General features: G+C 38.1%; 2 protein-coding genes across 2 annotated transcripts in view; one reads left to right on the top strand and one right to left on the bottom strand.

The window, feature by feature from the left end:
* aasdhppt (aminoadipate-semialdehyde dehydrogenase-phosphopantetheinyl transferase) overlaps positions 1-2,651 on the top strand; it is a 6,178-nt gene extending 3,527 nt beyond the window's left edge. Inside the window, exons 4-6 of the mRNA XM_043259770.1 lie at positions 348-506; positions 1,321-1,389; positions 1,461-2,651. Coding sequence (XP_043115705.1) covers positions 348-506; positions 1,321-1,389; positions 1,461-1,625 — 393 coding nt within the window. The 3' untranslated portion in view covers positions 1,626-2,651. The remainder of the gene's footprint in view (positions 1-347; positions 507-1,320; positions 1,390-1,460) is intronic.
* Positions 2,652-14,130: 11,479 nt separating this feature from the next.
* gucy1a2 (guanylate cyclase 1, soluble, alpha 2) overlaps positions 14,131-25,233 on the bottom strand; it is a 29,382-nt gene continuing 18,279 nt past the window's right edge. The window contains exons 5-9 of the mRNA XM_043259809.1: positions 24,984-25,139; positions 23,710-24,039; positions 21,899-22,042; positions 17,385-17,539; positions 14,131-16,245 (exon numbers count right to left, since the gene is read on the bottom strand). Coding sequence (XP_043115744.1) covers positions 16,035-16,245; positions 17,385-17,539; positions 21,899-22,042; positions 23,710-24,039; positions 24,984-25,139 — 996 coding nt within the window. The 3' untranslated portion in view covers positions 14,131-16,034. The remainder of the gene's footprint in view (positions 16,246-17,384; positions 17,540-21,898; positions 22,043-23,709; positions 24,040-24,983; positions 25,140-25,233) is intronic.

Here is a 25,233-nt window from a genome sequence, read left to right as displayed (position 1 = left end):
AGTTCCTAAAGTGCTTCCACAACTCACCACCAGTTATTGCGAAATAAACATTTATTTTGTACACTGTTTTACACGCTGCATGCATATACTATTTAAAGGAATAGTTCACTCAAAAATTAACATTTCGGGTTACAAACTTTCTTTAAAATATCTTCCTTGTGTTCGGCAGAACGAAGAAGTTCATACAGGCTTGGGACGTCTCGAGAGGGAGTAGATGATGACAGAATTTTTATTTTTGGGTGAACTATTACTTTAAGCATCCAGCGTAGACACCGTAAACGATTTAGACGTTTTATTCTGAATATATCCCGATTACCTCTGTTTGGTCCATTCTTCTGTCCTTCAAGGCTCTGAAGGAGAGCTTCATCAAAGCCATTGGCACAGGGCTGGGCTTCGACCTGCAGAGGGCGGAGTTTCACATCTCGCCCAATCAGATGCGAGAGGGGCAAGTGTACCGGCAGACACGGATGTACCTGGACAATGAAGAAGAGGACTGGACATTTGAGGTGTGTTTTATATACCAGCACGCAGGTCATCCTCTCAGCCCGTGTGTGTGTGTGTGTGTGTGTGTGTGTGTGTGTGTGTGTGTGTGTGTGTGTGTGTGTGTGTGTGTGTGTGTGTGTGGAGTCCTGCAGTGCTGCTTCGTCTCTGTGTCTGTCGGAGCGTGCGAACGTGACACAGATCACAGGCGCTTCTCGTTTCCTGGATAGGGCTCACGTTCTTCATTCCTCTGGACTTTTCATCTCGCGACTGTGAGAAAAAAAAAACAAGCTCGGTCGCAGAAACAAAAAATAAAAACAGAACCGCTAGAAGAAGAAATATGCTAAAGGTTGCCTATCCTATTAATTAATAGTCATTTTAATTCATACTAATTAATGCTATTAAGTGTGTAATTTCAGTATATATGGAAGCCCGTTTCCACCAGAGAATAAAAATAAAATATAATAAATAATAAATAAATGCTCATATTATTATTTAATATTTTATACCCTTTTTTTTAAATAAATATTTCTACCATTTCTTAAGTAGAAAATAGCAGTTTTTGGTTTGATGTGAAGTATATTGGTTTTGTTTAATATTTTTTGGGGTTTGTCTTTTTATTATTAATATTTGTTAGATAATATTTTTTTGTGTGTCAGAGAAAAGTGTAAAGTATATATATATATATATATATATATATATATATATATATATATATATATATATATATATATATATATATATATGCACACTTTTCTATAATAGCATATAATGCTATATATGCTTATAATAGCATTATTACAATTAAATGTAACTCACAATTGACTTTTTTTCTTTCAGGAGAGCTTATTGGACAAAGACCATCACGTCGCCGTGGCGCTGGGAAAACCAGACATCAGCACGTCCGAAGTGAGTTTACATACGATTTTCACACGATTTTAGAGGTCGAGTTCATGACATCATACTTCTTCGTGTCGCAGGAGGACAGCGGGAGCGTTTGTGAAGCTCCGCCCCTTTCATTCACGCTGTTAAGTTTCAGTGATCTGGTGTCCAAAGCCACGCCCCTTCTGGAGGAAGACCCCTCCTCCTGGGAGAGATTTCAGAGCAAAAAAGAAGCACCTTTAAGGCAGAGTGAACAGCATTGAATAAATACCATGTTTATATGTATATTTGTTTATAGATATATTCTTATAACGTCATTATATCCACAACGCATGTTCAATAACCTCAAACTGAATTGTTTAGAAAGGCACAAACCTTTTTTTTAATGACTTTTTCCGATGAGGAAGATGCTCAATGAACTGGCTTCAGTTAGTCAATGGGATATAAACCGAGTTTCAATATCCAGTATGACATATCTGATGGGAACATGCATAGAACTGACCCGTTTATGTAAGAGATGAGTTTATTTTCCCGCCCTACACCTCCTAAAGTCTCTCTCTCTCTCTCCATCTGCCACTGTCTATTTTTATCAGCAGGCCATTAGCTCTGTGTGTATGGAAGGTCCTGCTTTTAACAAAACGTTGATGTTCAGGCGCAGGTATGCGTTTCGGCTCCGGTGTCTTCGTTTCATTCGCGCTGTAAAGTCCCGCCCCCCTCTCTGCGATTGACAGGAGCTCAGCCCGCGAGTCTCCGAGCCCGCCCGAACTCGTACGGCAGAGGTTAAAAGAGCAGAGGCTATTACAGCGAAGCAGAGCAGTCGAGGATGAACCCATCGGAAACGCAGATGGGATCCGATTTAGATTAAACTCTGTACCCACGCGCAATTGCATTTTTTTTTTTTTTTTTTTTTTTCTCCAAAGAACAAAAAATAGAGGCTGAGCAGATTGCTGAGTGATGTTGATTTCAAATTGAAATTTTAATATAAATGAGTTTTCATGACGCAATTTAATAACGCACCATCCAATTAAATCCAGTCTTGTTTTGGTTGTGGGTGATTTGCATTTTCTCTGTAAACAGACAGGAAAAAGGTTTAATATGATTGAAATTATGCAAAAGCAAGCATTGTGGTCATGCTCAATTTATTATTTACTATTTTAATAAAAGCTATATATTTTTTTCCATTTGTATTAATTTTTTGTGTAACTTTTTTTACAAATAGAACCTGTATTTTGGGCTTGACGAAGCATATCGGTAATGTTTAATGTTCAATAAATGACTGTATTAGCCTTTATTGTTTAATTATATTTTACCAAATATGTTTTTACCTTTTTTACAAGTAGAAATACCTGTATTTTTGACTTGACGTGAAGCATATTGTCACTGTTTAATGTTACATTAATAGTAATTTTTAGAATTCATTTTTATTCTAAATAATTGTATTTTTAGAAATAGAAATACCTGTTGCTTTGACTTGATGCGAAGCATACTGACCATGTTTAATATTAAATGTTTCATATTTTATATTTAATAGTACTAAAGATTTTTTTGCCTCAGAATGAAATAGCATAATCAGTTTTATTTAAATTTAATTTCTGTTTTTGTTATATAGGTGATGTTTAATGTTCGCATCAGATTTTGATGCCAGAACTATCCATTTAATAATAAAATGCAGCCTGAAATACTGCACAAATGCAGTCCGGTGCAGTGCTCAAACGTGCATATTAAGCTTTATATTCTCCCGAAAATCTAGAGCATCAGCCAAGCGCTTCCTAAATCACACGCTCATAAAAACGGGAGAGCGAGCGAGAGCCACATTAAAGAGAACAGCTCTCCTCCTCTGAGAGTATTTCTGTTAAAGATTCATCGCCGAGTCCCGAGTAAATCAGGACCTAGTGAGAGAGATGCGCAAGTGTGTGTGTGTGTGTGTGTGTGTGTTTTCTGTCCGTTTGACGGAAAGTATTTCCGAGGTCGAAGGTTAAAACAACAGTACCGCCGTCCCATGAGAACGAAACTCTGAAGGGGTCTGTTATTTACAGAAGGTCACGAGACAAAAGAGCAGCTACAGTCTGTGTTCTGAACCGCTGCCTGATTTCTGTGTGGTTTCGGTCGTTGTGGACTCAGGTGCTCCGCCATCGCACGCACACACACACACACACACACACACACACACGTCACTGTCCAAGCTCTTCTCCCGGACGACTTCTGCCCATCCGCCAGTTTCCTGATTTACTGTGTTAATCACCATCGCTCTGATTTTCTCCTACGACCGTGATGGAGGCCCTGCGGGAGCCAAAGTGGGGCTCAGATGCCTTTCAGAAACACACAGACATGTGAAACCGCGGAGCGTTTACAGCACAGATGGTTCAGAAGAGAAGAGGGAACACGCATGGCCCCGGCGAACAGACAGGCTGTGATTGGTTCGTGCGATAAGTCCCGCCTCTTGCCTGTGCGTGTTCGATATAATGGTGTTAATGGGAAGACTCATTTTAAAAAAGCAAGCAACTCGCGCTCTTAGATATAACTGCTTATGACTTAGAAGGAGCTGCAGGAGCGTATGGGCATAGAATATGCAGAGGACGTGAACGCCATGCTGTTTGCCAACGGCAAGTAATACAAGCGCTCATCTTTAAGTACTAAGACAATCTCTGGCTAAACGTCGTGCAGTGTACGCGTCATTCAAGTCCAAAACGGCCTCATGAAGTAATAACTTGCGAGGTGCCAGGAAAGCCCTGATATGAACAAAGGCATCAAAGTAGCTGAGCTGATTGTAAAGCGGTAACCTTTTGACTGACGAAACACGAAAACTCTGACAATGTACGTTTTTTGTGTGCAAACGCTACTTTGATGAGATTTGAGTGTTGATTGCATTAAAATGTTTTTTTTTCACTCTTTCTGATACTGCAAGTAACGTTTATTGAACCAAGAAACCCTGTCCGGGACATAAATTTACCTTTAATTAAAAAGCCACAAATGATAGATTTAGTTAGACGGAGAGAGAGATAGATATTACGACTAATAGACAGAACGAGCGACCGATAGATAGTTACGTGGATAGATAGTGTGTGCTGATTTTCTCACCCATCCTCCTCTGTGACACACACTCTCCCCTGCTACCACGGTAACCGTCCCAGCACAGCCAGCTTTGCCATGGCAACAAGAACACGTGTGATACAGGCAGTCATCCGAGTTAATCTCATCACCATCACTGTCTGAGCAGAGAGAGAGAGAGAATCAGCATCTGGATTATGAGGTTTCTGAAACGGCCCGTCAGAGACGGGTCATGTGACCCTCGGCCCAAATCACAGCTGTGCAGCGTTCACAGGTCACCTCTGACGAATCGGTCTCCTCAGGTGCATGACCCAGAAAATTCAGAACTAATACTTTTTGCATCCACCGTCTAGGACGCGTGGCACTACAAGCGTCCGCTCTATTCTTGGATTTGAAAAAAAAAAAAAGTGCTGGCAGCTTCGCTCTCGCATACGTTCGTCCAATTGAGCAACGTCACACGGCGGAGGTTATAAAAGATTTCCCAGAGTTCAGTGGGAGCGCCCACGTGCAAATCTGCGACGGCGACCAATGGCAGAGCCGATAGAGGATTTCGGTGACATCACAATAACAGAGGACCGGCGATGACATCACCGCACAAAAAGACTCTGACTCATTATGCGTGTGTGCGTAAACACCCTAAAAATAACATCCAGACTGTGCGTGCGCGTCTACCTGTTTGTTAACAGGATGCCTGTTGCCATAGTAACAGCCGGGCCTCTGAAACCTCTCGTTGAAAGCGGCGTCGCATCCCTGGATAGTAAATTTGACATCGTCGCTATGCGCAGCGTCGCCGTGGAGATGAAGAACACTGTAGGTTAAAGCAGACTGGCCCACGTTCACACAGTCGAGGGGCAAAAGGAGAGAAAAGGAGCGTTTTGGGACAAAAAAAGGCTGAGACGTTTTAAATCAACATGAAAAAACGATTGGCGAACGTTTTTAAGAAAGCAATACTTTTTAAATCAGCAAGCGCGCATTGAATCAATCAAAAGTGACATTAAAAGACATTTTAAGATTTCTATTATTTACTCTTTTGAGGTTTTTATTCAAAGAGCGCGGAAAAATAAAATTCACCGTCGTTTAGTTATTAGGAGGATTTCAAAGGATGCGACGCTGAAGACTGCTGAAATTTCAGCTTTTATCACAGAAATAAAGCGCATTTTAACATACGAAGAGATTATTCGCAAAAACAGGTAACCTCGTTTTTTAACATTTTCATAAATCATGTTTTCTATGATGTTATCATTATTGTGCGATTTAGCTAATTTTTATTTTTTTTTTTACCATGTCAAAACAACAGTTAATGAGATTAACTGGAATGCACAATGGGGATAAAATATATTTTTAATAAAATATATAAAATTTGCAGTTTTTTTAAAAGACTAATTGTACAACAGCTGAATGAAGCTGAAGAGGTTTGAGCTGAATTCATTGCAGAAGAAGTGTGTGAAGCAGGTAATGACGGCACGGAGATGTGCTTACGTGTGTCTGTGTGTGTCCTAATACTACCTTGCCATCAAAAGAATAATTGGACACATCAATAGAGCAGTGTTTTCCCTCAGGTAATACAGTATAATGCGTGTATGTGTTTCTCAAAGGATTGTGCACAGCAGCACAAAGAAGAACAGCACAATGTCTGTTAATAAAGGCACTCTCAAAGAGCAAAGAAGATCATTATTTAATCAAGCAGGCCTTAATGATTAAATAATCATAACATGAGCAGGTTTAATGTCCATTACACTGGAGACCAAGCGAGTGCATGTTCTGATGAATGTCAGAGTTTTAGTTTTGCATAATTCCTTTGTTTTTATTCTTTTAAAAATAAATAGTTACTCGAATGAAAATGTGTTGAAGACGCACTCGGAGCATGGAACTTGAATCGGTTTATTCAACTTTGGAGCGGGTTTGTGAATCAGTTTGCTAATTGAATGATCTGAAACAATGGTTCGTGAATCATTCGATTCGGACAGGAACTTTGGAGTGCGTTCAAAAATCTTTTGATTCAGATCAGATTTGGGGTTCATGAATCATGACTCAGATTAGAACTTCAGAGAGGGTTCATGAATCTTTTGATTCAGATCGGGTTCATGAATCAGTTGGCAAATTGAATGATTCACGATCCACTTTCCAAAGTCCTGATCTGAATCATATGATTTGCTAATTATTTACCAGGTCGGTACTTTGGAGCGTCGATCTGAAATAACCGAACTTCGGAGCGAGTTCATAAATCTTTTGATTTGGATCAGAGGCGGGTTCGTGAATATTTTGATTCAGATCGGAACTTAAACGCGAGTTCATTAATACATTTTGCGAATTGAATGATTCACAATCCACACTCCAAAGGTCCAATCTGAAATGATGGTTTGGGAATCATTTGATTCAGAGTAAACTTTGGAGTGGGTTCATTGATTCTTTTGATTCAGATTGGAAAGAGAGTTCATGAATCACTTGATTCAAATTGGAAGTAGGTTCATGAATCGAATTACATGCAAAATGCAAACTGTATGATCCACGATTCACGCTCCAAAGGCCCGATCCGAATTGATGGTTTGTGAATCATTTGATTCAGAAAGGAACTTTAGACTGGGTTCATGAATCTTTTGATTGAGATTGGAAGCTGGATTGGAATGATTCATAACCTGTCGATCATTTCTGATCTGAATCAGGAGATTTATGTCTTTTAAATAATATTACAAATAAACTTTTAGAAGCACTAATACAAACCTAAAGCTTTTCACCCCCTGCTGGACTGGAGTGGTGTGGATTACTTCTGGATAACTGATGTTTTTATCAGCTGTTTGGACTCTCATTCTGACGGCACCCATTCACTGCAGAGCAAAAATGTCATTTTTGGTTGAACAACTTCTTAAAGACCATGCATTCACACAGACAGATGAAGTCGGTGGTTTAGCCGTTCAGTACAGCAGGCCGTGAAGCGCTCTGTTTACAGGTCACTATCACACTATCACCTCTTCCCGCGGGTTTTCATCACCAACACAGAAGACGTGGACGCTCCAGCGCCTCCCTTTTAGCACCATTTTGTTTCCTCTTCGGTTCAAGATAATAGAAAAAGAGGTATAGAGAGAGTGAGAGAGAGAAAGAGAGGTGTAGGCCGTGTCTTGACGACGCATCCAAGAGATCTTCATGTGCGCGAGCCCAGAGGAATATGTCGCATTTCTGACAGGAAGCTGTTAATCCAGTAATTCGTTTTATTTTCTCCGCCATAATCCCGAGGGAGATAAAGCGAGCTCAACACGTGTGTGAGGAGCAGCTCTGATCTTTCTCAGGGACGAAAATAATTCAGTCAGAATCGGGAGCAGCGAGTGTGAAGGTTTTGTTAGTGTATTCTGACACTCTGACCGAGGAGTTTTATTGCTTTAGCTGGAGGGGAAAAAAAAAAAACTCTTATTTCATACTTTCCCATGAGAGCTTCGACAGAGGATCATCATGGGAAAATGAAAAAGAGAAAAAGAGAAAGAGAGAGAGAGACTGAAGTGTTACTGGTATACTGTAAATAAAAAAATCTGTCAATTTCGATTAAAAACACAGCTGCGGTGGTTGCCGGAGCTTTACAGTAAAAAGAAAATGGTATCATCGTACTTTTTACATTTACAAAAGTATTCTACGAACTTTTAAGTTAACTAAATTACTAAGAACTGGTGTTCACCTTTATAAAACGTATGTGTATGTGTGTAATATATATATACACACACACACACATATATATATATATATATATATATATATATATATATATATATATATATATATATATATATATATATATATATATATATATATATATATATATACATACATACATATATATACACATACACACACACACACACACGCCTATAAATTAGGGTGATATAACTAGGCCTTTATTGTGATATTGTTATTATGATATATATTTATGCATATCGTTGTCATGCAGTATTTTGGTCATATCAACCACACACACACACACACACACACTATATTAAAATTATTTTTTTAAATAAATCATACATTATTTAAAAACCATATTTCAGTAATTGAACTTCTATAATACATAAATACATATAATTTTATATTTCATATAATTTCACAAAATTGCATGAAACGTCCCAGTACATCTAGTACACTTAGTTAGTGGCTTGACTTAACTCATATAAGTATTAAAACCCCTCAGAACACCTTGGCAACACCGTAGCATCTCTCTCTCTCTCACGTGGGGCAAACTTTATGAGTGGCAGCTGACAGCAGTTTCTCATGATATACATTACAGATATACATTCAGTAATATTACAGAACAGAAACAGAGGCTCATTCAATCAGCAGCTCAAACACACGGCCCTTCATCTGCCATGCTCTAATCACGAGCTTAATTCGATTGGCTGAATGTGATGATGTCAGAATGAATGAGTAATGAGCCGATTACCGTAGTAATGCTATTATGGGATGTTTCAGGAAGAGGAGTACGGCTGTAATCGATTTATTCTATCACAGAACATGCCAGATTGTTCTAGAACAGAGAATGGTCTAAACACCACGTGTCTCTCAAAACTCAAGCATGAAAGACTATCATGTCATGAATGACATACATCATATGTTTACGGTCACGGCCGCCTCGCAAGTCGCGACAAAGGAGGAGTCAACACGTTGGATAACGAGCAAAAAAATAAATAAATAAAAATACTGGCTTCATAACACCCTCCCCCATAAATAAAATTGTGTGTCCAATAAGGAAACCTGACCTAGCTCTTACCCAATAACTCCAACTTACTGGAGAAAACCCACCGCTTTGTTGTACTCAGCAACTACGGGCCCTGTCGAAGCGATTTAAAAAAAGCGAGGTATTAAAACAAAACACGGACAAATCAACAGCTAAGAGGGATAAGGAGCTCTAGACAAGGCATGAGTGTTTGATGAAACCGCTCCAAAACCCCTTGGCTTCGAGCACGATAAGCGCTAGCTTTATTGTGATTGATGCGCAATAGTTTTAAAACCTGAGAAAACAAGCGAGAAGTACAATTAGAGCCTCGATCGCTCTGCACAATCTTTGGAATGCCAAAAACAGAAATAAACTGCGTTAGGGCTTTCACCACCGACTTTGCAGAGATGGTATGGAGGGGATAGGCTGCAGGATACAGAGTCGATATACACATGACCGTGAGCAAAGAAGTACTACCCGCTTTTGATCTGGGTAACACAATCAACAATCAGATGTTCAAATGGTGAACTGATAGCTGGAACCGGAAACAACGGGGCAGGTTTAAACATCTGTTTTGGCTTGACATGTATGACATGTCTTGATATACTTGGACACATCCATTATACAAAGGATTCTGTCATAGGTCTTTTTAACCCCTAGGTGACCCGCTTGTATAACAGCGTCTCCTGCAAAGCCTGTACCATGTAGTACCCACTTCCTCACCAACCCTTTGGAACATGTCTAATTTCTTCAGATGACAACACACTCTCAAAAAGTTCAGAGAGAGAAGAATCAAGTGCCTGCTCTTTTATTAAGTCTGAAACGGAACCAGAAAAATCATCAGGCATCGAGAATGCAGGTTGAACTACCCCTGGATCAGAGGATAACTTTTCCCGGGCAACAGAAGTCATGGATCTAGCTATAGCACGTGCCGTAAACACCTCTCCAAATTCTTGTTACTTTCATGAAGATGAAACCGCAGGGAAAGAAGAGGTATCAGGCCAAACCTTGCCTCCTGCCAGATCATTTCCCAGTATAATATCCACACCCTTCACTGGCAACGAAGGAGGCACTCCAACAACTACTCCACCACTCACAAGTTGCGATGATGGCATTATTTAATGCAAGGGAACAGGCAAAACCTTTAACCCAATTCCTCCAATAGGCACGCTAGTACCGGTGTCGCTCGAAGATGAAAGTGGCAACACATCTTGCAAAATAAAGGTTTCCGAGGCTCCCGTGTCCCTCAAAATAGTCACTGGAACTGCGGTATCTTGATAAACCATTGACCACAAGTGACAAAAGGTGCATAGTCTCCATCCTCTATGGGTTTCACTTCTGTGGGAAAACCTTCTCTAGACAAGTCAGAAGATCTCAATGCAGGTGCTGCAAGGACAGCTGATTTAACCCAAGGCGCTTTTACTTTTAGCTTTTAGGACTGGGCCCTCATACTTCCAGTGACCTTTACCACGACGGTAATTACAGATTAGAGTAGAATATCTAGGTGTACGATCCAGCTTGTCTTCAAACATCTCATCCCTTTTCCGAAACTCAAAACTACTTTTACGCGTCAGAACATAATCATCAGCTGATTCAGCAGCTTTCGCAACCGCGTCAGCTTTCTGCTCATTTATGTACGTCGCAATACGAGCAGGAACAGTTCAAGCACAATCAAGTTAGTCAAGTCTTCAAATGTGGTCATCTCAGATGCCATACACCAGCGGTTAAAAGCAACGGTGAGCTCCTTAGCAAACTCCACGCGGGCCTCATTAACTCCTCTGGACATCGTTCTAAATTTCCGTCGATACGCTTCTGGTACTAACTCGTGCGCTTTTAAAACGGCAGCTTTAACAACCTCATAGTCTTCACAGTCCGAAAGTGACAGCGCAGAACAAACGTCTTGAGCTTTGCCGGTCAGCACGCATTGTAAAAGCAGTGGACGCTCTTTACTAGGCCAACGTCTTGCCTCTGCTATCCGTTCAAACAATACAAAGAACGTATAGGGATCTCGTTCATTAAATTTAGGACCTAAACGCAAATTACCAGCGGCATCAAATATCTGAGAAACACCATGGAAAGAGAGCCGCTACTGAATGCACCTTCCCTTATTATGTCTAAACGATATTTCTTGGCTTAATATTGGTTTTTTCCATTTCTTGTCTTTTCACGCTCCACTTCTAATTTCACACGATCCTGTTCAATCAGTAATCGTTCCTGTTGCTCAAAGGTTAAAGCGTTAATCCGACTTTTCTTCTGATTGGCGGCAGCCAATACACGCCGCTCCATCGGCTTCGTTTTAAGCGTTTCTCTAACCGTACTATCCTTTCCTCTTCAATTCCATAATGAGCCTGCAGTTTTTAATAACTGATCTTTTGTAAGCGAATCAAGTGAAGCCTCTGAAGGAGAGCTAACAAAATCGTCGACTATATCAGTTTTTTCCAAATCCAAAATTTCCAAAATTTCACATACACCACTTGTACCAAAAGGGAACGAGCAGTTACACCTATCAAGGGAACAACACACCATTCAAATCCGTATAAAGCATCCGTAAAAATCAATTAGCCCGTTTCCGTATAGAGACAGCCCAACGGCGGAAATCAGCAATTAAGCGTTTTTTAATTACGTCAACCGGATGTTCAAAATTTAATGGACGAGGCCCCATTTGTCACGGCCGTCTCTAGCTGCGACAAAGAAGGAGGAGTCAACACGTTGGATAACATTTATTTAAATGAGGAAAGATTAGGACAAAACAACGGCAGAAGCTCAAACACAGGCGTAACATTTCCGCTAATAACTTCAGCCTTGATTGTGTGTTTTTCTCTTATTTAATTTATATTTTTACTTAATCCCTCTTCTTTGTGTCCCTGGCTTTGTATTGTCTATTGTAGTATTTTGTATCTGTTGTTCAATGCATAAATAATAATAATAAAAATTATAATAATTTGGAATACACGTATATGCTGGCAAATGCAGCAATATATTTAAAGAAAGTAGAACACATGATTGCAAAAGTATATATTTTTAAAATATAATACATTTTAAATATTTTAAATTATAAGACAAATTATATAAAATTTTAAATATTAAAATATATTTGCTATATAATTTATGTACTACAAATATTATTATTTTATTTATTACATTTGTAGAAAAGCTGTATTCTACAAATATTAGTATATTATATGGAATATAAATAAAGGTTTTTAAATTATTTTAACCGATTATTAAATGTTATATAAAGTGATATATATATATATATATATATATATATATATATATATATATATATATATATATATATATACATATATATATACACACACACACACACACTAAACATTTTAGTTTTTAAGTTCATTTTCAATTGTTTCTAAAAGCAGTATTCTTAATATTACGTGCTTTAATAATATTTAGAATTAAATTATTTCTAGTAATTCGAAATATTCTCGAATTTAACTTTATTATATATTCATTACATAAATATTATAAAGTGTGTAACTGCATACGTTTGCGTATTATATAAATAAAGTGAAAATGTTACGCCTTTTTGTTCTGGAAGCGTGGATAGGTTACGAAAAAAAACCGCAGCAGTCTTTCAGGTCTAAACCCGCCAAAACCAAATGAACTAAGACTCACGAATGCTTCAGAAATCTGCTAGAAAGGCAAGTCTGAACAAGTCCGTCAACATAACCTTCCTCCCGCTGTCTCTCTGACTGGAAAGTTATTGTCTCAACAAACAGTGACCCACCATGCGAGCAAACAGAAGTGATCGTCTCAGACAGGTTTCCTCAAACACTCCTACCGTGTTTCCACTTTCCAGCGTCCAACCGAATCCGGGAGAAACCCGCTGCAACGTCCCCGGCCATATTCAAACACGTGCTTCCACTCTCTGAGCGGGCGTGGCCACTCAAGCTTTCCTGCGACCGGGCGTGGCTTGAGTGGGCGTGGCTGTCAATCGGCGACAGGCCACGCCCACGCCCCACCTCTCAGATCGCAAGTCGTGTTCATTAATATCTCACTATATCTCTATATCTCACACCCAGCTCTGAGATGTTTGCTCCTGTTAGCAAATCACTGGATGTAAACTAATCAAATAAATTCATTTTGATATCTTGGTGTGTGTGTGTGTGTGTGTGTGTGTGTTAATGCTAATCCGCAGATTCCCATAATTGCATTTAATTATAAAAACGGCATAATTGTAATTTGCAACTGCTCTGTAGTAGTCCTATACATGTATTTACATCAAATATGATTTATCTAATACTGTGTACTTATTTTTCATACTCGAACCCCTTCGTTCGCTGGCTGTTGAGATGTTTAGTATAAAAAAAACTTATTTTATTTCAATATATTATTTATTATATATATTCTAGTATATGTAATGGGACTGTACCAGTCATGTGTCACCAAAGCTGCATTTATTTGATCAAAATTACAATAAAAAAAGAGCAAGATTGTGAAATAACTTTTATATTTAAATATATTTTAATACATATGTATTTTTTAATGTGATCAAAAGCAGTGTTTTCAGCATCATCACTGCACTCTTTAGTGTCTCATGATCCTTCAGAAATCATACTAATATACTGATTTTCTGCTCAACAAACATTTCTAATTATTATCAATGTTAAAAAAAAAAAAAACTGCCAAATACGTTTTGTTTGTAATAAAATGCGATACATTTTATTTTTCAGGATTTACAGATAAATATACATTTGAAAGGAACAGCATTTATTTGAAACGAAAATATTTATAACATTATAAAGGTCTTCAGTGTCACTTTTGATCAATTTAATGCATCCTCTCTGAATGAAAGTATTCATTTCTAAACTAAAAGAAAAATCTAAAAATTCAAAAACCTGAACAGTACTCTTAGCTTCTTTACAGAGCATTAGTTTATTCTATCGTTTAGTGAAAAAGGCTCTTTTTATTGTGTCGCCGTATTGAATGAATAGTCACACGGGTCTTTATTCTTTAGAGAAACAGGCGTTTAAAGAGAGCGCTAAATACAACAGTCTGACACCATAAAACTTCAATGAATCAATTTTATTGGCATCCTGATAAAAATGACCGACACGCCAGGATGTGATCTTGAATCAAATGTGACTGAAATTCATGACATTATCATGTACCTTCCTGTGACCTCAAGCGCACACACACACACACACACACACACACACACACACACACACTCACACTCACACACACACACACACACACACACACACACACACACACACACACACACACACACACACACACACACACACACACACACACACACACACACACTCACACACACACACACACACACAGCGTTTCACACATCTGCCATCTCCGCTGCAGAAAAGCGAGTCCTGACTTACACGTTTTCCATTCAGCATGGCGTACGAATTGTTAAATGGTGACTGAGAATGGATTATTGAGATCTTCTATAAAGTTTTGCACGACGACCACATTCACATACAAATAATCACTGATCCACACGGTTCCCGAAGTGCATCTGTTATTGAGATTCGGTACAAATTTAATGGACAAAAAATATCTGTGTACATTTCACGGCATTGAAACTTGCGTCAGGTCCGACGGACATGTAGTTTTGGTTTTTTTGCAAAAAAAAGCTAACAAAAAAACCACTTGTATTGCAAATTATAATGTTGAGTAACAAATAGCTCAGCTGAAATCTGGCGATAATGTACTCACCCTTAAGACGTTAAAGATGTAGATGAGTTTTGGATCGGATTTGGAGAAATGTAGTATTGTTTCACTCGCTCGGTAATGGATGCACTGCAGTGAATGGGTGCCGTCAGAATGAAAGATGATAAAAAAAACATCAGCACTCCTATCCAACACAGTTAACATCTGGAGAAGATAAAAAACTACTTTGCCGCAAAAAAAACAAACATTATCTATAAAACGTTATCTGGTCTGAAATCTGGACACATCAAGCAATTACAAGCGGTTTACAGCAGACAATTATTCACTTAACCGACTGGCAGGAGTGCTGTGGATTATTGTGATGTTTTTATCATCTGTTTGGACTCTCGTTCTGACGGCACCCATCCGCTGCAGAGCATACATCGCTGAGACGCCGATCGGTGCTGCACTTCTCTGAAGAAACAACTTCATCTACATCTTGAAGTGCTTGAGGCCGAGCACGTTTTCAGCACATTTTTTTATTTTGGGGTCAATTACTGTGAATATTCTGCACTTTCTCGCAGTTTATTTTCTGCTACGAATATGGGAGCCAAAATAAAAACATGCCGGAGATGTGAGAAGAGCGAAACAGCCTCGGTCTTTACGCAAATTCACACACTGCACACAAACTGAAGGCCAAACACACAATCTTACAGCAGTTAATGGTAGAACACACACACACACACACACACACACACACACACAAACACAAAGGATCTAACAATGGTTAATAGAGGATTCTCTCACTCACACACACACACAAAGGATTTAACAGTGGTTAATGGCAGCGCTTAAAATGGCAAAGATAAATGCATGTTTGTGGTGTGTGTGTGTGTGTGTGTGTGTGTTCATGTATGTGTATGGGAGGTAAAGGCACCAAAGTTATGCATGTTAAATCTATTACCTGCAATGCAGCAAGAAATGTGTGTGTTTACATGAGTTTGTCTGTAGTATTTGCATGTGTACACCATGAAAGGTTGGCTATGCCATTGAGCAGAAGGCTTTATTTTAAATATATATCTATGTATATATATATATATTTGTTTTATTGTATTTTCAGAACACAATTATCCATGGCTCCTTTAAAGGGCGGGGCCAGGGGCGGGGCCGTCCTCTCCGCCCCCTCCGTGTCATGCCTCTGAGGCGACTATCCGGTCAAGAGGCGGGGCCACCAGTTGCCACAGGCAACACTAGTCTACAGGACGTGATGTCATAGCGAATGGGCGGGGCCGTCTCAGAGGCTAGTCTCCCGTAGAAACATGGTCCCAATGTTGTAGGACACTTTCCGGATGGGTGCGGAGCGAGTGCTGGTGAGAGAGGCGTGGCTTTGGGTTTTCCCCGCCTCCAGGAAATAGCAGATTCCCGGGATTTCTTTGGGGAAGTTGTCGGGAAGCTCCTGCCGGGAGCGAGGGATGAAGGTGAACGCGCGCTCGTCACGCAGGAGTCTGAGAGGAAAAGCCAATGGAAAGCAATTAAGCATAAATTAAGTAAAAGTAAAATTAAGTAAATAAAGTTGTTTTAATTTGTCAGCCATGTCAAGTTAATATTTCTATAATTCATTATAATTATAATTACATAACAAATAGTTTTTTAATCATCTTTTTACGCCATTATAATTATACAATACTATAGTAATTAATACATTTGCAAGTTAAAAAAAAATAAAAATTGCACGATTGCCAAACTTTAGTTTTATATAATAATGTAAATAATAATAAATTGAAGTTAATATTTTAATAATTCATTAAAATTATAATTTCTTATTCTAAAATAGTTTTTATATTATTTTATAATAGTTCTAGCGATAAAATCAAGATAAAAATATATGATTAGAATTTATATATAATTTAATAAAAATTGTAAAAAAAAAATGATTTAAAAACTATTTAATCAAGTGTGATTAAATTAAAGCCAGATTTTGGTCACAAATGTAGTAGAATCCAGAAAATGTATGTCCCCAAAAATATTGGAAACAATACAAATGTGAAGATAAAGCGATTTGTTGTGTTTCCAAATGCTTGTTAGAAGTGCAGCGATGGACTGAATAAAGCCATATTGTGATTTAGATGTTATTTCTATTTATTGTGCAGTCCTATTCAATTTACTGTAATTCAACACTTTAATGATTAACATATTTACCAGCTAGTCAACAATTCCTTGAAAATCTCATCTGTAGTATTTATAATAAGATGCATGTGTGTGGGCATATATGTGTGCTTGACTATCCATACTGTGTGTGTGTGTGTGTGTGTGTGTGTGTGTTTTAATTGTGCACATGTGTCAATTCGCCTGTGCATGATTATTTATGTGGAGTGTTTGTGGATGTCTACAAACACAGGTGCCTGCTGCTGCACATGTGTGTGTGTGTGTGTGTGTGTGAGAGCAGATCTTCAGAGCTGCACTTGACTGCAGAGTATCGTCCTTGACGATCTCGACTGAAGCAGGTTGCCATAGAAACAGGTGCGACTGTCTCCACTGCAGCAGAGTTACACATCAGCTGAGAAGCACTGGCGCGTGTGTGTGTGTGTGTGTGTGTGTGTGTGTGTGTGTGTGTGTGTGTGTGTGTGTGTGTGTGTTCTCTCACTGGTATGTAGTAGGGCTGACGTTGATGCAGCGAGGGTGACTGCCCGACTCAAACTTGCTGGCCAGCGTGACGTTGTTTCCAAACAGACAGTAGCGTGGCATCTTCACTCCGACGACTCCAGCCAGCACCGAGCCCGAGTGGATCCCGATCCTCAGCTTCACACAGAGAACAGATACAGAAGAGATCACTTCACAGAAATAAACAGGAAAAACTCAGCATACAGTGTAAATCACACAGGAAACTCCACTGTCAGACTGTTTCTAAACTACACTAAACAGAACCAGTGGACTTTATTTTTTTTTTTTTTTTGCAGGTGTTTCTGTAAGTAAAATCAGATTTAAATAAAAAATGTAAGTAAAATTTTATAAATAAATTTATTTGTACTCAAATCCGATTTAAGTGAAAATAAATAAATAAATACACACCATCATATAATATGAACTATTTAAAAAAATTAAAAATCAAGGCAAAAATACATACAAAATTTCAAATTTAATAAATATATACTTCACATTTCCTTAAATGTTTTTTTTTATGTTTTGCAGCCAAATAAATGCCACACATTAACTAAAGTAAAATCCCCATAACTAAATGAAAAATATATGTATAAAAATTTTATATAAATAATAAATTTAATAATAAATTTAAACAATTTTTTTAGATAAAATTAACCATTTGGGGACAATTACTTTAAGCTTTTTTTCAACTCAGACTCTTCTAGTGATGTTGACGTGATGTAGTTAATTGTTACTGTGATACTACCGAGTTATTTTTCAGTGAGTATATTCACTAAACAAAACTAGAAAAATTCAAATTAAATTCAAATTTTATTTGTCACATACATACGTGGTAATGACATGCAGTGAAATGTTTTTACAACCGTCCAGCGTCAGAATAGAAAACAAAATATTATATATATAAAATATGTATATATATATATATATATATAAAAAAAAAACACTTATATGAAACATTTATTCTCCCAGATCTGTCCTATGAAAAGCATGCTGGAAGCTAAAAATCCACCCGTGATGCTTCAGTGTATGCAACACATATTTTTTCCAGTGTAATAATGAATATTGGGTAAAAAGTACTGAAAGATATACATAGTCCACATTTCTCTCAACACTAGCTCTTTTCTAAATCCTAGTGAATGGCTACCTTGCAATTAAAATGGAAAAAAAAAAGGAAATATCTTAATCGATGTTCATGTACTCCAAGTAGAATTCATGCATAATACAGTATTCTCTCTCTATTGGGATTGCGTGCGTTCTGTCACTCGCTGCAGTGCATTCTGGGATTGCCTTACGGCTAAAACATGGCGTCCTCGCTTCGCATCTCCTTTCAAACAGCTTTTGTGTCTCGGATGCCTTCAAATGCCATCAAGGTTCGTAAGAGAGCTAATATGAGGACCCGAGACTAGCTAACCAACCACGTGTGCGCGCTAGCATCACCATAGCAACTCAAGAGAAGAGCCGATACCGCGAAGAGCGCAAGAAACACAACCAACGAGCGCTGAAAAAGAATTCACGAGGGCATCTGTGACTGACAGCCGTCAATCAAACTCCGGACAGAGCAGAACAGAGCACACTTCTCATCTGCTTAATGGCCACCATCTCACGGGTCTAGCATCATGCATAGATAGACGTAGCATCGCGTCAGTGTCAGTGCTCTGTAGCGAATGGGTGCCGTCAGAATGACAGTCCAAGCGGATGATAAATACATCGCAATATCGTCATCTGTCGTCTCTCACATCAGAATCCGGCCGCATATTTCTTCAGAGCAGTTTTTGCTTGTAAAAGGCGCTTTATTTCTCTCCTGATTCACACCAGGCCACTTATTATCAGCGATAAACCGCATCCAAAACAGAAGTTTCAGTTAACATAATATATGTGTGTGTATTTATGATTATATGCATGCATATATTTAAGAAAACATGTCACGATTATATATTAAATACATTTATATGTGATATCATTTATATATGCATGTAAATATTTCCAAAATATATGCTCTGCGTGCGTTTTTATATATAGAAAATAAATATATAGAGAACACACACACACACAGAACTTTTATTTTGGATTAATTAATCCTTGGACAGCGTTAGATATTATAGAATATGCACTTTAAAGTTTAGTTCAAAAAGTCCTGACGGATTGGTTTCATCTTGATGTTACTGGATTGATGTGATGCTTCTGTCCGCTGCTTGACGGCACCCATTCACCGCAGAGCGTCCGCTGCGATGCTGCATTTCTCCAAACCTGTCGAAGAAGCGCACTCCTCTCGAACGGGCTGAGAGCGAGCGAGCAAATGTTGGCCGAGTGACTCAACCGTGGCTTCAGACAGGAGCGTCACACACACAGCTGTGAGCAGCACAGAGGTGGTGATCTGAACTGAAGCGCTCGTAAACAGCGGTGTTATATAAAGGGCATCTTATTGCAGCCGTTCTCGTGTCACGGAGAGTCCGCAAACATACACACGCTCGCATTTAATGATGATGCACGGTCGCCCACGGCAACGACCCTGATATTATTCATGGCCTCGTTGTCACGCTGACAGTGCTGTCAATCACACAACAAACCAGACTACAACAGTCTCTCAGGAATATTAACGTGCGCGCCTGGGTTATTTCACTCTCACTGATGTACTGTTACACTTTACATTAATATTTTGAATTCTGCATTTTTATAAGGACTTTTCGTTCTCTTTGTTATTTTATAAGAGTGGATGTTTGACTGGGAGTCTCTTTTCAAAGCAAGGACCACGACAGAAATAAGTTATTGTAATTTTTCTGTTATCCTTGACAAGAGGGTAGCAACAGTGAATTGCTACTTTTTATGTAAAAATAGACTCAACACAACTCCATACAGTCTATATATAGTTACTATTCATTTTTATTTAGTAGTTTTAGTTTATTTAGGTTTAGTCATTTACTTTTAAGCAGATTTTATGTTCATATTTCCAGTTTTTACTCACATTTATATGTAGTTGGCATCATTTTTGATTCATTTATTTAGTTTTAATTATTGTGAAGATGATCTATTTTCATTTTATTTTGAACATTTTTGTCGTTTTTGTCATCTTTATCAAAAGTTCAAATGATTTACATTTTTTTAATAATTAGTTTTAGTCATTTTATTTTGGATTAGAAGTATTTTTTTGTCTTTCTATATAGTTTTTATTCGATTTATTTATCCGTTTTAGTATTTCAAGTTCAAGTAAAAACGGTAAAAATGTTTGGTTATTTGAAATTACTTGTAATTTACTAACGATGTCTTTGTCTAATTATGTTTTTGCTTCGAGTACAGTTTTTTTTCTGTAGTTCTAGTTTTACTTTACACAAACAAACACGCTTAATTTATATTTCATTTGCAGCGTCATATTTCACAATCATTCAGTTTCACTAAACAAACAATCATTACTGTAGTCATTTCAATACAGACTTGACACAACGAGCTCAGAGGCGCTTCTAAACACACACACACACACACACACGCACACGCACACGCACACACGCACACACACACACGCACACACGCACACACACACACGCACACACACACACACACACACACACGATTGGCTCGTTGACTCCCTCTAAATGGAAAAAACAGCAACAATCTAACAATCAATTAGCGGCAAGCACTTGGAGTGTTCCGCTGTCTCCATGGCGACCAGATTCCATGCTCTAGCTCCATCTCTACGGAGAGTCCAGTGCTGTTAAACACGAGATCCTTAACACAGAGTGTCTCGCTGCGAGCCACATTAAACCACCATCAACGCACGATGAACAAAAGCTACAGACAAACACGTCTCGCAGGATGTGTTTGAATGGGATTCAAATCCCTGAGCCAGCTCGGTTACATTTTGCGCGTGCAGTCGTAGGACATTTTCATGTATTTCAATATATTTATTTAACATGCATATATATAGTTAAACAATTTTAAATAATTATTTAATTTAAGCATTTATTAATCTATATCTTTCATTTTATTTTTACAATTTTCGGTCCCACTTTATATTAAATGGCCTCAGCTACTATGTACTTGCATAAGAAAATAAATACAATGCACTTATTGTGCTCGTTTTATGTGTTATATGTTATATATATATATATATATATATATATATATATATATATATATATATATATATATATATATATATATATATATATATATATATACATATATATATATACATACACATATATATATATATATATATATATATATATATATATATTTACATTTGCAATTTTAATACTATTCTAGTACAATATAATGCCTACACACACACACACATATATATGAAAACAAAAATAATCAGTCAAGAAAGATGTCAAAAAGAAATATCAACTCAAGTGCTTTGCATACAGTTTACCTTCCAGTGCGAGCTGGCATTACACTGCATATTTTTGCAAGTATTATATCGCAAATCCGCATTTTAATGGAAAACCGCATGCTATGCTAAAAATAGTAGAGCAGCTCCAAACAGAACCTCTAACTCACCTTGATTGGCTTCCCGTCAGGCGTCAGCACTTCCTCCGACAGCTCTATCATCTTCAGCGCCATGAGCGCGATTGGCTTAGCGTGGCTGTCGATCTTCCTGTGGAGCCCGCCTGCCACGCAGTACGCATCGCCGATCGTCTCGATCTGTGGAGAAGAGAGCCTTTACTGTACTTCCTTGAGCACCCATCCAGAATGCCTTATTATTTAATACTTGACGACATCAGTACATCAACTTGTTTTATGCAATCTACTTATTACTTTCTTTGATTTGGGGTGAAACGTGCCCCAGATGTGTTTTCTGGGATTCACCCCGTCACACACACACACACACACACACACACACACACACACAAGCACAGATTCAGGCTCTTGACGCTCACAGGCGGCTGCTGTCAGAATATAAACGCTCTCTGATGAATAACACTTAACACAAAGCAGGTGAGGGACACATGAATATGAATATGTCTCTCTCTGGAGACACACTGATGCCAGCACAGCAGACCGCATTTACATACAGCCTTCACAAACACACAAAACGTGTGTGTGTGTGTGTGTGTGTGTGTGTGTGTGTGTGAGAGAGAGAGAGAGGATCAGAGCTGCCATCAGCAGTTCACACACACACACACACACACACACACTTTTATTTGTGGTAATGGAGGGCCTCCGTTTATAATGCCAATTTATTGACATAAACTCACTAAGTGCCTTTTCATTGAACACGTCAGTCCAGTGTGTGTGTGTGTGTGTGTGTGTGTGTGTTTAAAGATCAGCTTGTAAAAGTTAAAAGCTTTCAAATGCTGACGGCCACTCAGAACAGTAGTTAATGTGTAGTATATTTAAACCAGTCAAGAACATTTCACAGTCATATTTCTCCCAGACAAAATCAATGCAGCTCTAAGTCCTAAAATAGACTTCATTTAAAATGTGTGACAAAATCAGTGTCAAAAATCAAAAATGAGTTATTTGTTTATCACAAACTCCATTAAAAGACCTTCAAAATGATGCATGATTTGTTGGAACTGGAGGAAAATGACTAGACCTGTCAGAAGTCCCAAAGCAAGTCACCTAGCAACGCTGCATCTTTTCCTCCAATTCTTTTTTTTAAAATAATGATTACCATAATAGCCTAATAATCACACAATATAGCTATTTGATTATTTCATCTTTGTTATTATAAATAATAATAAACGTCTCACTACCAGGTTTCTATGTGCAATTGCTAGAGTCTTCATGGTGGCTCCTAGGAGGTTGCTATGCAGTTGCTAAGGAGTTGCTAGGTGGTTTCTCTGCAGTTGCTATGGTGCTAGGGTGATGTTAGGCAGTCCGATGTGGTTTCTAGGTTGCTATTCAGCTGTCAGAGTGTTGCTATGCCGTTGCTAAGGTGTTACTCAGTGGTTTCTATGTCATTGCTAAGGTGTTCGAGGAGGTTTCTAGGAGGTTACAGTGCAGTGGCCAGGTTGTTACTAGGTGCTTTTTATGTTATTGTCATGGCGTTCACCTTTCTAGAAGGTTATCAATCAGGTGTTGCTATGCAGCTGCTAAGGTGTTACTATGTGGTTTCTACGATAGGGTGTTCTAGGAGGTTTCTAAAGCGGCCAGGGTGGTTTCTAGTAAGCTGCTTATTTATTACTAGGATTTTCAGGATTGCTATGCAGTTGCTAAAGTGTTACTAGGCGGTTTCTACGCAGTTGGTAAGGTGCTAGTTGGTGATTTCTATGTTGGCCAAGGTGGCTTCTAGGAAGTTGGTTGCTATGCGGTTGCTAGGGTGTCCTGTTAAAAAGCCGTGCATGGAGTGTGACCGATAGCTTTACCTTATAGACGTCCAGGATGCCGCACTGGTAGTCGAAGCGCGTGTAGAGCTCGTTCAGCATGCTGATGACCTGCATTGGCGTGCACTGCGCACACACGGCCGTGAAGCCCACGATGTCAGAGAACAGCATGGTGACGTCATCAAACTTCTTGGCCTGGACCGGAAGGCCCTGCCAAAGTCTCTGAGCAACATCGCCGGGAAAGATGGAGTAGAGCAGGTCGACGGTTCTCCGCTTCTCCTCCTCTAAAGCCTGATGGGTTTTCTCAAGGGTGGCTTTGAGTTTATCCATGCGCTTCTTCAGCCCATCCTGAGCTTTGGCCTGTTCTCCAACCTACAGAAATGATCAGATAAGAACGATAGCAGGTAACGTCCAGTAGTGTGATTTTTGTATTATTTACAAACTGTACTTAATATTTTCAATTAGCTTTCATTTTCATATTTGGGGTTTTTATTTCAATTTTCATCTTTTTTTTTTTTTTTCATTAAAACAAAAATGTTTTGTTTTAATTTTTATTTCATAATAAGTTTTAGAAATTTTATGCAAATAAAAATAAGGTTGAATATAAACATTAAAAACCAAAGTGATGATAATCATAAAACCCAAACTACTTAAAATTATGAATCTGTTCCGTGTATTTCTATTCATCTTTAATTTAGATTTATTTTAGCTAAAGTTCTAGTAATTCTGTTAAGTATATAAAACATATTTATCATTCTATTATTTAAAAAACTTGAAACGAAAATGAACATAAATATGAAAAACCTTTTTAGCATTTACCTTTACCTTTATATTTATTTTAGTTTTTGTTATTTGATTAAAATACATTAAAATCGGTTTTAATCGTTATTTTATTACTAGAATTTCAGCTAATTTTTAATGTAAAGTTTTTAATCTAATAATTTTATTTCAGCTGTCAATTATTGCAACTGTTTTTCAAATAAGTTTTTCAAATAATTTACACAAACACAGGTAAGTCTTACAAGAAAATCCAATTTAATTGTTTCTATTTCAAAATTTCACTTTTATATAAATTTGCTGCTTGCCGTTTGTAATGAATTACTAAATCTGCAAGCCATTTCTAAAGGTAAATTGTTTCTAAAATGTTTTCAGTGTAGCTTTTACCGCAGTTAATTTGCATAATAAAGTATAATATGAAGTCAAAACAATAAATGATTGCAATTAATAATAGCTATATTTAAACTTGATTCGTCAAGTAACGGTTCATTAGACAAACTCTATTCTGTTTACGGAAAACTAATGTTTGACACACCCACCAGAATGACATCACGTGTGGCGTCATGAATAGGGATGTCAGACAGATGTAAGCCCCGCCCCATGAGCTCCTCCAGCCTATCGACACGCGGCGAGCCCAGAAACATGATGGAGTTGGATTCTGGGAGGTGAAGCATCTGACCTTTGAGCTCCATCGCCTGAAACACACACACGCACGCGCACGCACACAGACGAAAGTTAAGCACTGAAACGGAAAAGCAAATATGCATATCGTATTACAAATTCAATTTA

This window comes from Puntigrus tetrazona, chromosome 15 (assembly GCF_018831695.1).
Source record: "Puntigrus tetrazona isolate hp1 chromosome 15, ASM1883169v1, whole genome shotgun sequence".
Classification (NCBI taxonomy): domain Eukaryota; kingdom Metazoa; phylum Chordata; class Actinopteri; order Cypriniformes; family Cyprinidae; genus Puntigrus; species Puntigrus tetrazona.
Note: the sequence above shows the minus strand (reverse complement) of the source record. Positions and strands in the feature narration are given on the sequence as shown.